This window comes from Ochotona princeps, chromosome 5 (genome assembly GCF_030435755.1).
Source record: "Ochotona princeps isolate mOchPri1 chromosome 5, mOchPri1.hap1, whole genome shotgun sequence".
Classification (NCBI taxonomy): Eukaryota; Metazoa; Chordata; class Mammalia; order Lagomorpha; family Ochotonidae; genus Ochotona; species Ochotona princeps.
This window is the reverse complement of record NC_080836.1, coordinates 71,895,221-71,912,947: the sequence shown is the minus strand read 5'-3', so window position 1 is coordinate 71,912,947 and position 17,727 is coordinate 71,895,221. Positions and strand designations below refer to the sequence as shown.

Sequence of the window (17,727 nt, the reverse complement as noted above, 5' to 3'; positions counted from 1 at the left end):
GGGCAGGGTGCTGCATTTGGGGGTCAGAATGAGGAATTCAACCCAGTCCTTCCGATGTCGACCCCGCATCCTCACTGAAATGAAACCCCTCCATCATAGGGAGGCAGGCATCCCCACTGGTATCTGATCTGCTAGGCCAAATACCTGCTCCAAAACCACATCTTGAGGTATCTTGTAGCAAATTGAAGGCAGCAAGAGTATTTCAAAGAAGAAAGTTAAAAAAAAAATGAATGTGGGTGTATAGTAGAAACCAACTTGACCAGTTAAGATTTGGGGAAGGCATTGTCATGTAGCAGGTAAAGCCACCATGTGCAATACTGGAATTCCATATGGGTGCTAGTTTAAGTCCCAGCTGCTCCATTTGGTCCAGCCTTTCACTCCTGGTCTCAGGAAAGCAGCAGAATATGGTCCAACTGTTTGGGCCTCTGTGACTCTTGTGGAATGAAGCTGGTGGCTTCTGGCTCCTGGCTTTAGCCAGTCTCAGCCCTGCTCATTGCTGCCACATACGGAATAAACCAGTAGATGGAGGATTTCTGTTTAAAACTCAGAATTTAAAATAAATTTTAGAACTCTTTATTAAAATTTTCAAATGATGAGATTTAAGTAGATGAGTGATTATTGGGTGTGGACCCTGTAAGGCAGATCAAGTAGACAGGGTGGTGGGGGGGTGCACCAGTTCTTCTTGACAGCTCAAATGCCACAAAATCTCCCTTTTCTTGGCTTTTGATGTAAAATTTTTGCTTAAAAAAAAAAAAAAGACTACCATGAGATGTAATGACCCTGACCTAAAGGAGTTTGACAACCACTGGGTAAACTAGGGTCAAAGTCAACACAGTTTTATGGTATCACTGGTAACACAATGCTAAATGTTGCACGTAGACTTTTCAAGTACTATAAAATTGTATAAAATTGTTACTTAAAATATTTCAAGTCTGTGCTCTTAGGTACAATATAAGCTTCAATTATAAAAATGTCTCCATTATTTATATATAATGAAATTTTTTATAGGGATGGTTTTGAGTTGACAGTGTGATTCTATTCCACCAGATAATGACATCTATTAAAATGTCTTATTCACATGTAGTTAAAATATGCACGTATAGACAGGGTGATGTAGCTAAAATTTGAGTTGGTACATACACACGGAACTACACTGCTTTTGTTTAATCACTTGTTAGCTTAAGCAAAGCATATATCTTGGTCATATTTGTAAACAAGTGTGCACTGTACCAGGATCTCTGATGTGTAAGAATCATTCCGTCTGAGTTCTGTGAGTCAAAGATATATTAACATATTTTGTTAGCTCTTTTAAAATTTCTTTAGTCAACCTTGACCAGAATATAGTGGTTTTTTTTTTAACACATTTTGTATATTACTGCTGATGATACTTGTGTTACAGCTGTTGCTGTTGTTGGTTTGGTAAAGAGCTATTTGGAGCTTAATGTTTTTTATTTGAACATGGAGTTAAGTCATTTCTTTTTTAAAAAAATTTTGATTATTTTATTTTTGATGTTGTTTACATGGTTGAGAAGGATGTATGCCCATGTGAACTACTGATTAGGTGGGGAGGGCTCAAGTATGGGGGATGAGACAACTGCTTCCAATTTTTTTCCTCCAAAGTAAATAATTTCTAACATGTATTTTCCAATAACAGATAATAGGTTGCATCTAATTTAGAATATAAATATCTGTGAGTTTGAATACAGTGAATATTTACCCAAATAACAGATTTTTTTTAAGTTTGGATTTGTATCCATAGAATGAATTACAGTTTTTTAAAGGAAGTGTTACCTTCTCTGATATTTTTCAGCTTACAATGATAAAATTGTTGCATTTCTTCGTCAACCCAATATTTTGGAAATTCTGCAGGAGCGTCAGCCTGATCTCACCAGGAATCACTCACTCAGGTAACCATAGCTCTCAGAGCTGCTTAAGGTGTGCTTCGCCTTAGGTCTCAGTAACACTGGTAAGCATTCTTCTTTCCAGCATTTCTTTTTTCTCTTTTTGAGATTTTATTTATTTATTCATTTATTTGGAAAGTCGGATTTATAGAGAGGAGGAGAAACAGAGAAAAAGATCTTCCTCCTGTTGGTTTACTCCCCAAATGGCCACAATGGCCAGTGCTGAGCCGATCCAAACCCAACAGTTAGGAGCAGGTCCCAAGGCCCTAGGCCATCCTCTATAGCTTTCCTAAGCCACAAGCAGGGAGCTGGATGGGAAGTGGAATAGCTGGCCCATGAACTGGCGCTCATATGGGATCCCAGCACATGCAAGATGAGGACTTTAGCCAATAGGCCATCATGCTGGGCCCCTTTCCGGCATTTATTATGAAGGCATGTTCTGCACAAATATCTCATGTCAGCAACATCAGGCCATTGGAGTCCTGGTTTCTTTCCATTAAGGATAAGAATTGAATATGATCAACCCACAAACTAAAAGTATCTTTAAAGGAAAAAATAGGAAAAAATTACACTCAAATACATCTCAGATGTGCAAATGATAATGAAAGTTACAAGGCACTACGCTTTTGCAGTATAGCCTGAGTGGTAGTGCATGTGTTGAGTTGGGATTAGTAAAGTCCTAGACTTGGTGCTCACATTTCTCCACAATAAACCCCTAGAGATATTCTAATCTTCTCTTGAGTCTAACATTTGCCTGCCTAAGCCCTCTCTTCTAAACAACTCTTAGTGTAGCAAGCAGGAAGCCTGGTTCCACTTTCTTGAAGGCAGGCTACTTGTCTTCCTGACAAACTTTTCTCATCTGAATTTGATATGTGAGAGCTTTCTTTTAAAGCTCAGAACATGGGCCCAGCATGATAGCATAGCTGCTAAAGTCCTCGCCTTGAACACACTGGGATCCCATATGGGTGCCAGTTCTAATCCTGGCAGCCCCACTTCCCATCTAGCTGCTACTTGTGGCCTGGGAAAGTATTAGGGGATGGCCCAAAGCCTTGGGACCCTGCACCCCTGTGGGAGACCTGGAGGAGGCTCCTGGCTCCTGGCTTCAGACTTTCTCAGTTCCAGCCATTGCAGCCACTTGGGGAGTGAACCATCGGATCGAAGATCTTCTCTCTGTCTTTCCTTCTCTCTGTATATCTGCCTTTCCAATAAAAATAAATAAATCTTTAAAAAAAAAAAAAGCTCAGAAGAGTTCTCCCTCCTTGAAACCTTTCAACTCCGCTAATGGCTCTTGATCATGATCCAGGATGAAGCGTCCCAATTTTAGTGAACTGGGCATCAATAAGGGAAGAAAAAGAGTTTCTACTAAAAATGCTACAGAACTCACTTGGCCTACAGATTACCTGTGCTGACATAAATATGTTTTTTTCCCCAAGAGCATCATCCTGGCCCACAGCAGTATTTCTCAATACTGATTCACTCATTTGTGCCCAAATGTTTTCATCAAGTTTGCCTGGAGAGCTTGATATGATTCAAAATTCCAAGCCTCATGTCTTCCACCTCCTCTCTCCTCTCTGAATTCATACCACTACCTTCCCACACCTTGGCTAGAAGTCTAACTCAGGTGGCCTGTGATGGAGGCCAAGTATTATTTTCTTAACATCTTTCCATATAATTCTCATGGCATAGACAGGTGTAATCACCTCTGGTCTAGACAAATTTGGTGATTAATTATATAGTGTGTCCAAGTGCTTCGTACTCTTTGAATTGTTCAATTGTCATGCTTTGATAGTTCAGATCCGTATGCTTTCTTCTCAATTGCCTAATAAGGGATATAATGTGATATAGTTTGATATGATATGATATATGATATGATGATATGGATCCTGCTCATTGTCTTCCTTCTTAAATACCTAAGATAATGGTTGGCAGTTGATGATTACATATATTTATTTGTTGAATGAAAATAAATTACAACAAATGTAACTATGATGTTCTTTTTCTTATGTCCTTATGCCATTGCCTTCTAAAATTTCTAAAGCCTTCCAAAGGACGGCACTACAAATGTTGCTTATACAACAGACATTATGGTTTCACATGGTTAACATTTAACCCAACTCTTGATGCTTTTCCCCCGTTTTACCAAGCCTGATAGTCTCAGTCACAAAAAAGATTGCTGAGACTGTCCAGCATGCCTCTGGTGTGTGTGTTCATCATGGCATGCACGCACCAATCCCCGGGGCCCTGGAGAGTCATGGGCAGGCTGCGTTAGTCAACGAAACTGCAGACATGGGCTCTTCACTCCGATTAAAGATCTTAGAGATTCTAGCTCCCAGACTAAAACACCTTCAGATTGAACACACACACATGCATGCGTACACACACACATACGCACACGACTTATAACTGACATCTATTCTTCTGAATTTATCACATCCACTATAAAAAAAGCAGAAGAGGAAACTCGAGAAGTTTTTCATTTATTCTCTGTTCTCCACATTATTACCCAACCCAAATAAAACATCCTTAAATCCTTCCCAACGGAGACGTTAAATGATTGGATCTGTCTGGGCATCCAACTTGATCATTACTCTTCAGTGACTTGCCATAACCTGAAGAAATCCTGATGAAAGGGAAAGTTGTGGACCCCAGTAGGCAGCTTCAGTTTTATTTTATTTTGTTTTTGTTTTAAGAGTTTTAAGTGTCTGTGATCTAAAGGTTGCTGACGATTAATCTTCTGACATAAATTTCACTTGGTGGTCATCACTAAGAAGTTATTTGATAGGCTCTGAAGTGTGTTTTCTATTTAACTTTTTAAAAATCTGCAGAAATGGGCCATGGAGAGAATATGCAACCATGTCAGGTAGAAGGAAGCAGAAGTTTAAACCGATGAGATAATGTTGTTCCTCTTACCCTGAGTGTGTGACACACTGCACTTTGATTTTCTGAACAGTTTTTGGTAGTTAAGCATTTTGCTTATCGTAACAATATGAAGGGGAAGTACCTGTATCTGAAAGAACATTCTGTTTCATATCATTAAGAATTGCATTGTAAGGAGCATGCTCAAAAATGCAGAGGTGGAGAAGCAGTTGGGAATATTTTATCTCATGTCTCAGTGATATTTCTGATAGCGATTTATGTGTGGAGTAATGATCCTGGGTGATCTGTGAGTCAGAGGTAACCATGGGCTGTTCTGTCATGACCTGGGCAAAGATCAGGAGTCCCAGTGTAGTCCTGTATACAGTGTTCTTCATCTGTGGCAAAGCCACTCAAGAGTAAGAGCTCTGCTTATTTCCTCTATAGAATAAAGGGTAACAAATGATATGCCTTGGGTTTTTCTTGTTGTTCCTTCTAAATCAAAGAAGATAAAACATTTATTTAGATTGTGTCCATAGATATAGCTTTCTCTTCTTAGGAGTTCACTTGTCTTTTTCTGTGAAATGACCAGTTTTCCAAGCAATGGGATGTGACTTGTACTTTCAGCTGCTGCATCCCATATAGTGCTGCTTCCAGTCCTCCTGATGCTGTCTGGGAAGGCAGTGGAAGCTGCCCCATGGGCTTGAGCCCCTAGCAGCCATGGAGAAGACCCAGTGGAGTTCTGCCTCTGGCGTGGTGTGGCTCCAACCTGTGGTGTGGCTGTTGTGGGAGTTAGGGGAGTGAACCAGACAGAAAAGGTTTCTGTTGCATTCCCTGTCTCTACGTCATTCTGCCTTTCAAATAAGTAAATAAGCCACTTCTAATGGCTGATACCCTATTGGATTATTATATTCTATCCTGGGTTGTCCTTGGAAGACAGTAATCACACTAAGATGTCTGTGTGACATGACATGAAAATAAAAACTGAAATGGAATGTAGTAAATATTGTATATAAATTCCGAAAGCTTATTCAAAACAACCTTTAATAATATTTTGTCGATGATACATGTACATGCAATAAAATTTCTAGTTTGGTGTTTATGTAACATTTTATTATGAAGATCCAAGCATCATGACCTGAGTTAAGAGCGGAGATTCTCCTCTTATAGTACTGCCTATAAATCGTAATTATTCTGAGCAACAAGCTTACTCCTTTGCCGTGGGAATGTGATCTGTGACACTTTTCTTCATTCTAAGTAAATTGGTCTTTCCCACACTTTGTTTTTTGCAAATCAGCAATTTGGAAGTGAAAAAATTCTCAGGATTCACTATTATGATATTTTATGGGCTTCAGTTTTGCTGTAGTTAAATTTTTCTGGTTTAAAAAATATTTACCCGTTTTGAAATTATTAGATGGAATAAAACACTAAAGTTTCGGGGGCCAACAATGTGGTGCAGTAGGTAATATGTCTCTTAGAATACTGGCATTACCCATACACGTGCCAGTTCCAGTCCTGGCTGCTCTACTTCCAACCTAGTTCCCTAATCATGCACCCCAAAAGGCAGCAGAAGGCACTCCACATTTTTGGGCCCATGTCACATGGGAAACTTAAATGGAGTTGCAGGCTGCTGACTTGAGCCTGGCCCAGCCCCACCCCTTGTGGATGGAAAAATCTCATGCTATCAGTCTCGCTCTTTCCCTCCCTCTTCTCCCTCTCTCCTTCCCTGTTTGTGTGTGTGTATTTATGTGTATCTGTGGAACTGTGCCGTTCAAATAAATAACTCTTTTAAAAAAAAACTTTAAAAGGTTGAAGTTTCCATACACTGGCTTGCCTAGAACAAACCTCAGCATTCATAATTTCTAAACTATTTCTCGTCCAGCTTTGTGGCAGACTTTTTCCCCCATATTTAATACTGAAACAGAAATAATTAATCTCAGTCAACCTCCAACTGCTTAGCATAAATTTCTTAAGTTTACATCTGAGAATTCTTATGCATCTTCCTGTTAAGACCTATACAACTCTCCTCATCCTCAGATTTATTCTGCTCACTCAGATATCTGGACCAACATGGCCATCTTCTGAGCTTTGTCATAACAAGTTTGAATAATAGGAAACCTGGTTTGTGATGTTTGTATGATTTCTGCGAGAATAGTAATAGAATCTTTAGAGATGCTTGCCTAGAATAATTTACTGACACTGCCTAGTCACAGTCATTGGAGTGTCCTGGTAGAAGATTGTGTCTCCCTAGGAAGCTGGAAGTGATGGTCCAGTAGTAGAGTTCTCATATGGGCTCCCACAGACCTGGGCTTCAGTTCTGCCCCTGCAATTTATTCACCAAGTGGCTCTGATTGTGGAGTAAAACAACCTTCCAAATTGCACCCCTCATCTGTAAAGTGAAGATATGAAACTCTAATTTGTGTGGTTCCTTTAAAGATTGAAAAGACCACTTGGTACTGTGTAAGCATAGTAGACAGAATTTGAATTGATGTTATAGTACTAGTCCTCAGTCTTTTTACTATGAGGATACAGTTTAAATTGTTCTAAACTTACTTTAATTCTCAAAATCTTAATCCTGTGATCGTACATATGAGTAGAACTGTGTGATTCTGTGAGTCTAATAGTAATGCAACTAAAATCTCTTTCATTCCAACATTAACTTTACAGTAGAGTATTTTTCTAAATCTGTTTTCATATTGTTTCCTACAGGGTGCTTTACTCTAAAATCTTTTACATTTATTTTTTTTATTTTTTAATTTTTATTGGAAAGACAGATTTACAGAGAGAAGGAGAGACAGAGAGAAAGATCTTCTGTTTGCTGGTTCACTTCCCAAGTGGCCACAACAGCCTGAGCTCAGCTGATCTGATGTCAGGAGCCAGGAGCTTCTTCCAAGTCTCCCACATGGGTGCAGGGTCCCAAGTCTTTGGGCTGTCCTGCACTGCTCTCCCAGACCATAGGCATGGATCTGCATGGGAAGTGGAGCAGCCAGGATAAGAACTGGTGACTATTTTTATTGGAAAGTCAGATATACAGAGAGGAGGAGAGACAGAGGGAAGATCTTCTGTCCATTGACTCATTCCCCAAGTGGCTGCAGTGGCCAGAGCTGAGCTGATCTGAAGCTAGGAGCCGGGAGCTTCTTCTGGGTCTACCATGTGTGTGCAGGGTCCCAAGGCATTGGGTCATCCTCTACTGCCTTCCCAGACCTCAAGCAGAGAGCTTATGGGGAAGTGGGACCACAAACTGGCACCCCTATGGGATCCTGGCACGTGCAAGGTGAGGACTTCAGCTGCCACACTACTGTGTTGGGTCCACTTTATGATAATGTAAATATTTAATACGTTTAAATATTTATTGGCACTTTTATACTTATATTGAGAACATTAAAAATCCTCTCTTCTAGCCCTTTGCAAATATATGTTAAATTATTGTTAACTCTAGTCACTATACTGTTCTATAATTTCTAGTGAGAGTTCTAGGATATTGTTCCCTATTCTGTGACTTGTGCAAAGAAACAAGGCCATTCAGGTTTAATTAAATTGTGCGTCCTAATTTATAGATGTCTGAATGCTTTAGATACGTACATCATAAGTATGATTAGCTTTTCTATCTTCTTGGTCTGTCATAATTATTAGCTTTGAAATTATTCCGCAGTCAGTTACCTAACATAAAAAGTCACAAAACCACCAGCTGATCGGAGTGATGGACGGTTTCGGGCACTGTGCTTACTAGTAGTACATGTAGGAGCCTGGACTGGGAATGCCTCAAAGTTTTTTTAGGGGATTCCCCTGAACAAAATGGAGGAATCAAAGCATTAACCAAGAAAAGATGGAAAATGGAGTAGATCAATCAACCACCTCAGCTATATGCTTCCAGCGGAAAACTGGACAGGGGGAAACTCTAAGATGGACTATGTCAATCAGTGGACTCTGCACCAGCCTCATCATACCTGGACTGTTGCTGATGATATGTTGGAGCTTCTAATTGATCGAGGTGACGCTCTGCTGGCTCTGCTTTCAAACCTGAGAGGGCCTCCCTAAGAGGCCGTTGAACTTGAACTGGACAAGTGGGATACTGGACTCTGTATGGTGTGAACTTTTAGTTAGGGAATCTCAATGGAACTTGAGCTGTGGTTATGCATCAAGGTGAAGGAATTCACCATGGGGGAAGGGTTTGGGGTGAAGAGGGTGGGGGGAATCCCAGTACCTATGAAATTGTGTCATGTAATACAATGTAATTAATGAATAAATGAATATATATATATATATAAAGTCACAAAACATGAACTCTGATAGCCAGATTTAATTTAGATCCTTTCTATAATAGCCCACACAGGCATGTGTTAAATTGTTTTCCTGTAAATGTAGTTCCCTGGTATAACTGAATCCAGTAGATATTTTTCAGAATGTTTTGTTACTGATATATCAGGATTTTCAAGTCCTTTTCATACCTGAGGGATAACATTGTTTTAGGTATATCTGTTTCAGCATTTGTTTTTGCTGTATTGTGTTTCATTTACCAAGGAAACAATGTGGTAGAATGTTGCCTTTCTTTGGTATTTAACCAGATATGGCTTCTCTGTGGACCAAGGCAAAATGATGCTGAATCCTGCCTCAGCGCTTTCCGCCAACCTGCAGGAGTGCTGAGTCCACTCCCATAGTCATCAAGAACACTGAGCATCACTAGCATTTAATAAAATGGCTTTTAGGAAGTATGTTACATGTTATTAGTAGTGAACCACCAATTATTAATGAATCCCAAATATTTCTTAAAAAAGAAAGCATCCCTTCTCTGTTAATACTTCCTCATTTCTCTTTTTTTTGTCTCTAGCAATACAATTATTAGTTTGAAAGATCCTCTACTTAAAAACTCATGTGTCATCATCAACATTACTAAAATTACCTTGTTTCATGGACATTTTCCTGCGTACAAATGAGTACTATTAATTTTTCACATTGAGTAAGTTATCACTTTCAGATTCTTTGGAAGCGAGATACACTATACAGAAGACATTATTTATAAATCCATTGGGATGCTAGTGTACTAAAAATCAGATATGATATGTGGCTTACTTTTACCTTTTTAAGAGTTATTTATTTAATTTCAAAGTCAGTGTTATGAAATGAGAAAAAGAGAGAAAAAGAGATCTTCTATTCCTCTAGTTCCCACTCCAGATATCTGCAGCGGCTAGAGCTGGGTTGGTCTGCAGCTGGGAACAAGGAGTTTTTTCTGGATCTCTTGGTGGGTGCCGGACCCCAAGCCCTTGTACCATACTCTGCTGCTTTCCCAGGCCATAAGCAGGGATCTGGATGGGGATTGGAGCAGCAGGACTCGAACCAGCAACCATATTGGATGCCAGCACTGCAGGCGAAGCAACAGCCACAGCACCTGCCTTTGTGGCTCGCTTTTATAACTTACAGAAGAGATAACATAATTATACCATCTTAAAATATTTCAAAACATCTGTTTTTCTGTTATACTAATCATTATATACATCTATCCCAAATGCAGCATAAATATATGAAGTTTGGGTTTATGTTTTGTTCATCTTTTTAGTCCTAATAGGACTTCTCACATTGTTGCATAAAATGATGTTTAGTATACATTTATTAAATAATCAATTTCACAGACATATGTATAATTGATAATTAATAATAGCACTTAAAACTACCCCCAAGGGATAAGCAGCTTTATTTCTTTGCACAGAATTATATGCATAAAGATATAGAAGTCATCTTTTAATATAACAATTGATATATTTTTGTTTATTGTACTATGCATTTTATAACCCAATAAAGAATAGTAATTATTTATTATGATAGAAGGTAAATTTCCCTAGAACATACCATCATCTTGAGTATTGAAATGAAATTTTGAATAATGTTCTGAACTTGAAAAAAGTACATAATGATTCTACTTGAAGTTGTGTTTTATTTTAAAATTAATTTGGATACAATTAGATACTTGCGAATTCCAGTTTCCTTGTATGGCTATGCCTTTCATGTGTTCAATCCTTTTGTTTCTTGAAATATAGTTTTTCTTTATATAGGAATTGAATGCTTTTTGAAAAGGATTTCCCAAAGTATTTTATGTTTCTCTTTTGATAGATTTTTTTAATTGATGGCCATAATGCAGGAAACTTACTAGTTTTTGAAGTGTTATTTTACTGAAATTGGTACTTTGATTTTTCCTTTGCCTTGATATCAGTGTTTGAAAAATATTGCCTTATCTCTAGTAATCTCTCTATGAGCTATTTAGCTGGCCTGCCCACTCCAAGCATTTCACAGTGACTAATTTTTTTGTGATTTTTTTTTAGATTTATTTTATCTTTATTGGAAGGTGAGATATACAGAGAGGAGGAGAGACAGAAAGATCTTCTGTCCACTGACTCACTTCCCAAGTGGCCACAAAGGCTGGAGCTGAGCCAATCTGAAATCAGGAGCCGAGAGCCTCTTCTGGGTATCCCACAAGGTTTCAGGGTCCCTTTGGGCTGTCTGTTGGGCCTTTGGGCTATCCTTGACTGCTTTCCCAGGCCACAAGCAGGGAGCTGGATAGGAAGTGGAGCTGCCGGGATTAGAACCGGCTCCCACAAGGGATCCTGGTGCATGCAAGGCGAGGACTTTGGTTATTAGGCTACCACACCAGGCCCTTTAGTGGGTTTTTTTTATATGTGTATTTTGTGAGCCTATTTTAAAATTAAATTATAACATAGCATAGTATCCTATAACATAGTTTTAATTTCTGAATATATTTTAATGTAACTCTTGTTCTCAAATTCAGAAAACAATGTTATAATTCATAAGAATGTGAGAATAAAAAAGTTAGCGCTCCATTATATCCTAGATATCAATTCTGCAGAATGTGAATGGGCTTAGAATTTAGACTGTTGGAATGCTAGAGGATGTGTGTGAATTCAGCTTACGGATATGAAATGCTTCTGGTGTACTATCACGCATCCTTTTCCATAGGGGAGATGTTGCGTAAAACCCCAGTGGATGCACGAAACTATATGTGGTACCAAACCCTACATTTACTATAATTTTCCTATCTTCAGTAAAAATTAATTTACAATTTACTAAAAGAGATTAGCAATAATAATTAACAATAAATAGGTCAATTATAACAATAATTTAGTAAAGGTTATTTAAAATGTGTCCAGTGTTTATTTGTGGAATTTTCCTTTTAATAATTTCAGACTGTGGTTGACTGTGTGAAACTGAGCTATTGGACAGCAAAACTGCAGCTATGGGAGGGCTACTCTACAAATGTAAAATTTTGGTTTTATTGAGAATAATGTTTCCCATCATTTATTGAATTATAAGAAAATACCACCTGCATATGTTTTATCTCTTTGATACAACATTCCATTTTATGGAAAAGCATCTTGTTTGCTACGTACCATAGAAGTACTTGATAAATATTTGTGTAATAAACCAGTGTAAACAACACGGAACAGTTTGCCAGCCACAGAAACAGGGTTGGGTCAGCAGAGATCTGGTTTGGCTTGCTCTTCAGTAGATCACACTGTCTGCTGAAAAAAGAACACACAACTGTGAGGCACATCTGAGAGTGTTCTTGAGTTTAAAATGTGTGCTTACAGTATAGACTCTAGGCTAACTGTTGTCTTTGCCTTCCGTACTTGTAATGGAGATATTTTATGTCCATTTATGACAAATTTTACCCCAAGTCATGTGGATAATTCACATCTCTCCTAGGTATCTGTAAGAATCATATGGCCATATTTTCAAATCTGAACTGTATAATGGGAGACAAAGAAAAACCTTTTCTGCTTCTTCGCTGTGTCCATGAAGTCAGACAGGGTCTTCTGACTCTGCTAATGAGTGTGAATGAGCAAAGCTGTTTCCTTTCTTGACATTATACCATAACTTCTCTAAAACTACACTCAGGCATTTGTGTATCTGTGAGTGAGTCACTGACCCATGTCTGTGAGAGCTGGGTCTGCATTCAGAGTGTTGGGGAGTTCAGCCTTGCTGCTTCTGATTGTTTCTAAACACGCGCCCCTCTCAGACTTTGCCAGAATCTGGCTTGGTTTCAGTGAGAGCATGTTCTGTGGGAATTCCAGTCTTGAGACTTTGTTCATTGTCCTTAGATGATCTTCTGCTAGAGCTCATCTTCCTTGCGGAAGTGATTGCACTAGGGGGAAGTGGTTACAGAGGCCTGCGATAGTGAGTCTCCTGGGAGACCACAGCAGGAGAGACTTTTTTGCCTGTGGTCATCACTGCACAGATTAGCATCTTGTTTTAAAAGCAGGGAGTTTCCTTGCTAAGAGAATGTGTCTGTGCTTTGCTGTTATAGAATCAGTAGATTCTCTTTTAGTACAGAAATTGATATCGGCTTCTTCAGTTTTTTGTTTTTGTTTGTTTGTTTGTTTTTGGTTCTTTGGTTAGAGCAAAAAATGGCAGTGAGACTGTCTCAACTGTTGGAAGCCAGAGGATTATTTTGGCATTAACTGGTCATGTGCCCGGCTTGTGTGCACAGCGCAGTGCTTGGCTTAGTACTTGAGGAACGAGAAGATAAAGGAGTAAGGACTTTTGCTCTCAGGAGAAGCTCATGTTTCAAAGGAAGTTTAATTGGACAACATGTATAAACTTGTGATTGTAGCTTTTGTAAATTATAAAACAAAAAGATATACAAAGTAAAAACTAGCAAAATTAATCACATTTGAACTAATGCTACTTCCTTATGGGTCAAAATAAGAATCTTTATGCTTAAAACTTATCCAAGACTGGTAATTTTATTACCAAATATTACTAAAGTAAAAATAAAAAGATTGCTATAGCTTATAAGGGAACTTTGGTACATAAAGCTATGAATGATGATATCAAAAATCTAAGATAAAGAAGTGGATAATGGAGCAAAAAATGTAGACTGTTTTTTCATTTTATAGCTAGTTTTGATCATCGAATTAATGCTATGAAAGTGAGACAAGCCTGTGTAATCATCAGTGTTGAGACTATTATTAGTGGAGAGGTTTATCTGTGTTGTTTGGCTTGTGATTGACATTTTTTTAAAAGATTGGTTTATTTGAAAGTCAGTAACAGAGAGAGAGAGAGATTGAGATTGAGATTGAAATTGAGATTCTGTCCACTAGTTCACTCCCAGAGTGGTTGCAGAGATGAGCCAAATTGAAGCTAGGAAACAGGAATTTCATCGAATTCTTCCATGTTGGATGGCAGAGGCCCAAGCCTCTTCTTCTGCTTTCCCAGACCATTGTCAGGGAACTGGATTAGGAGAGCAGCTGGGATTTGAACTGACACCCATATGGGATACAGGTGTAAAAGGCAGAGGTGTTACTCTCTATGCCACAACACCAGATCCTTGACATGATTCGTTTGGTTTTGCACTTAGTGATCTGTCAAGTGCCTCTTCTGCATCATGACAGTCATTGTTTCTTCTTAATAAAAAGTTATTTTATGTACTGATTCATTGTTTTGATAAACCAGTACATTCAGTAATAGATCCCTAAATCTAACAAGAAGAAAAAAATGCGTATCATGGACTGTGTCTTGGCAGGAGTGATCCTACCACCTCTTTTCTACTTGCAAACCATTGCAAAGCTTTAGTTCTTAAATAACTCGGGAAATCTTTTGTGCATTATTGAGCTTAAATGCATAATTTACTTTTTATATCTATCACTTCTGTTTCCTCTTTTGCCTGTGACAATTTGTGTATATATTGCTTAGCTTCATTTGATTATTTTCATGATGCAAATTAATATTGCAGCAGAAAACTGCAGTGAGTGGGAAGCAGGGGCTGTTGTTATGTTTCATAGCAAGGTGCTACTGATCTCGGCACAGCCAGTTCTGCTCACGAGCACTTTAAAAATTCATCTTTGATCACTTGGCACCAGCTACCTTGTAATGGCAAACCTGCCAGAGTTGCATGGCAATTTTTGGTGACATGTTTATCCATGCTATTCAGACAATACACCTCTCATTTCAGTCGTTTTGCTCATCAACATGAAACAAAGAAGCTTCCTCCAGAACTTGAAATTATGCTGTAGATTTCTGTTAGACAAGGATACCATATTGAGAAACTTTGGTCTGCAAAAATTTGGGAACTGCCTGGTAACAAGGAATTCCTTTTTATTTACTTTCTTAGAAAATATTGGTGACATTTCTGAGGATGTCTGATGACTTTTCTCTTCATCAGCCTTGACCTGTTCTGTAACCATTGATAAGTTACTGTTTCTACATTGCAGAATTCTACATGATGATAGGAAGTAGACATAATGTCTAAAAAGAATTCAACTAAGTGAGCAGAACAAGTTAATATTGTTACCTAATACTAGACTTGCCTGTTGACGTCTTCTTCCCCTGCACCTCATGGCCCTGGACCAGGGACCTTTGTTCTGTTCTCTGATGGAATCCCAGTGTGTGGTACCATACGCAGCAGGTGTGTAGGTGCTCAGAAAATGTGTGCTGCTGAATGAGAGAACAGTGGTAGAAGGAAGTATTTTGTAGCGTGAGGTACATCAGATAACATGTTCCAGTGCTGATTCCTGTAAGCATATGACCCAGAACTTGTGATTGTGATAAATTAACTGGCCTGGTGGAAAGCTTGCCTCAGCCTGGCTTCTGCTATGTTCTCGCCTCCAAAATAAGACCAGTTGCTTTTGCTGCCTAGTCGTCATATCTGAAAAGTGATGAAAAGTTTCCCAGTTGACATACTTCCTCGGGTGCCTCCTCCCTTTCTTTTCCTCACCTTGTCATCCTTGTCAGGAAGCTATGATGCTTTGCTTATTCACTGGAAGCCTCAAAGTCACTGTCTACAGCTTAACATCTTTACCATCTTTCAACCCATTGTGCTTAGTTCCAGTTAAGAAAGTTGGAGAAAGTGCTCAGCATGTTTATTTTTCAGTTTTGTTCTATTTGCTTGGATTCACCGCAATGGTAGTAGACTAGAGAGATAATCAGCATGCTTGTTGGAAAGAGCTTTTGATTCTGCAAATTCAAAGCATATTGTTATTGACCCTTATAAGAGTACTTTGATGGTTAAGTTCATTTTTCTTCAAAATAACTTTGTGTCTCATCTAGCTTTTTTAAGCCAACAGTTCGGTCTCTTATCTATTCACCATTCTTGCCTATTCACCAGGTAGCAGGCTTTGGCCTCTGTCTTGTGCATTAGACACAGGACCGCAGCACTTGGGAGAAAATATTCTGGCTGGGTTCAAGTCTTCCAGCTGAAATAAGCTTCAAGCAGAGCAGACAGTTGAAGATCTTCTGAACAATTTATTCACATGCTTGTCTGCAGTTTACTTAATAGTCTTTTAAAATATATAGCCCTTAACCTATGGCAACAAAGAACATAAGAGAAAACATGGCAGTACTAGAGATCAGATATTTCAAGTACTAACATATCATGTCAAACTAAACTAGAAGAAAACCATCGAGTGAACTTTTTATCATTCACTGTATGCGGTGTGGTTAAGGGCAAAGCAATTGACATTTCCATACATTGAGTGAGTTGTGAAGTTGCCTCCCAACCCAGTGCTTTCAGACCTGTAAGTAACCTCTTTAAAAAAGGTCAGATTTTAGAAAAATAAAATGCAGCAGATTTATGAAAAATATAAAATGGAAAAAGAAAATTCTCTATAGATAACAAGTAAATCAAAATAAATTTACATTATAGGATGGTATTTTTTTCAGATTTTAGTAATCTGATTATCATTGCCTTAGAACTCAAAGTCAACTTGCATGTTTGCTTTCGCCTCTATATTCCAACCAAAAATAATGGCTTCAGTACTGTAGATTACGTTTGTGGTTTTTTTTTTTTACAAAACATGATTCGTCTGCTTTGAGATAACATGATGTCAGAGAAGGCAGCTGGGAAAATTTTTATGGAAATGATATCTATATGGTATATTGACAATAGTAAGATGAAGATGACTCATAAAAAGAAAAATGAATATTATCTTGTATACAATAAGCAATTGTAAAAGTAATGTATTGTACTTAAGCATATACAACATATACACATGTAGTTTTTCATAGATCTACATAAAATTATCAGTTGTAGTAGCTAAATGAGCTTTTCATTTACTTTTAAAAGCCATATACACTTATATTGACTATCCTTTTATAATGCATAGATACTATCTGCTTCTAAGCAGGAGTGAATTCATCACATATGACTTCATGGTGTGCCGTCAGGAAAACAGATTGAATATCCCTACACAAGTCCCTTTTTGGAACAGTAGGGGATGAACTTGACTGTCTACTTTTTGGAATAGCAGGACATCATTATTAAAACTATAGCACATATCAGACCCACAACCAGCTTCAACTAAAAGCACAATCTGGTTTTATGGTTGGATGGTATTGCCACTTACTGTAGTACCAAGACCCCAAAATAATCACAACAATAAAATAATCTTTGTTGTAACTGTATAATGGTGGCTTAAGAAAAATCACATAAAATGCTTTTGAGACAGTTATTTTTCTTCAAAATAACTTTGTGTCTCATCCCAATGTTGTAACTGGGAGATGTTGATACACACAAGGTCCTTCTACAAGGAAAGGAACCAGGTACGCTGGATGTGGGTTCCTTGGATATCACACAATAGATGCTACTTTATAGGTAACAAAAATATTGCCATTATATAAATGAGCTTTGTCATAGAATATGTTCCCTAAACCAACCACATTTATTTTGAGCCAGTTCTCTGCTTGAATAGGGAGAAGATCCAATTTATCCGAACTGAAGGGACTCCAGGATTGGTGCGCCTCTCAAGTGATGCAGACCTGGTTATGTTGCTCAGGTATGTGGCAGTAGTAAATCTCTTGGCATCAAGTATTATGGAGCACTTTAGGAAATAATACCCATGAGTAGTCTAAAAATATCTCTCCTTGTTTTTTTTTTCTTAAAGATGTAGGGACATGCTCCTGCTGAAGATTTAGGATGCTGATTTAGTGATAGTTTGTTTTGGATTGTATTTGTTATAGTTGAACTCTG

General features: G+C 38.2%; 1 protein-coding gene across 5 annotated transcripts in view; it reads left to right on the top strand.

Annotated features, from left to right (window-relative positions):
• HECW2 (HECT, C2 and WW domain containing E3 ubiquitin protein ligase 2) overlaps nt 1-17,727 on the top strand; it is a 396,630-nt gene that overhangs the window by 326,427 nt on the left and 52,476 nt on the right. For all 5 annotated transcript variants that reach the window (XM_004576960.3, XM_058664754.1, XM_058664753.1 and 2 more), the window contains 2 exons: nt 1,811-1,907; nt 17,450-17,533. In XM_004576960.3, coding sequence (XP_004577017.2) covers nt 1,811-1,907; nt 17,450-17,533 — 181 coding nt within the window. The remainder of the gene's footprint in view (nt 1-1,810; nt 1,908-17,449; nt 17,534-17,727) is intronic.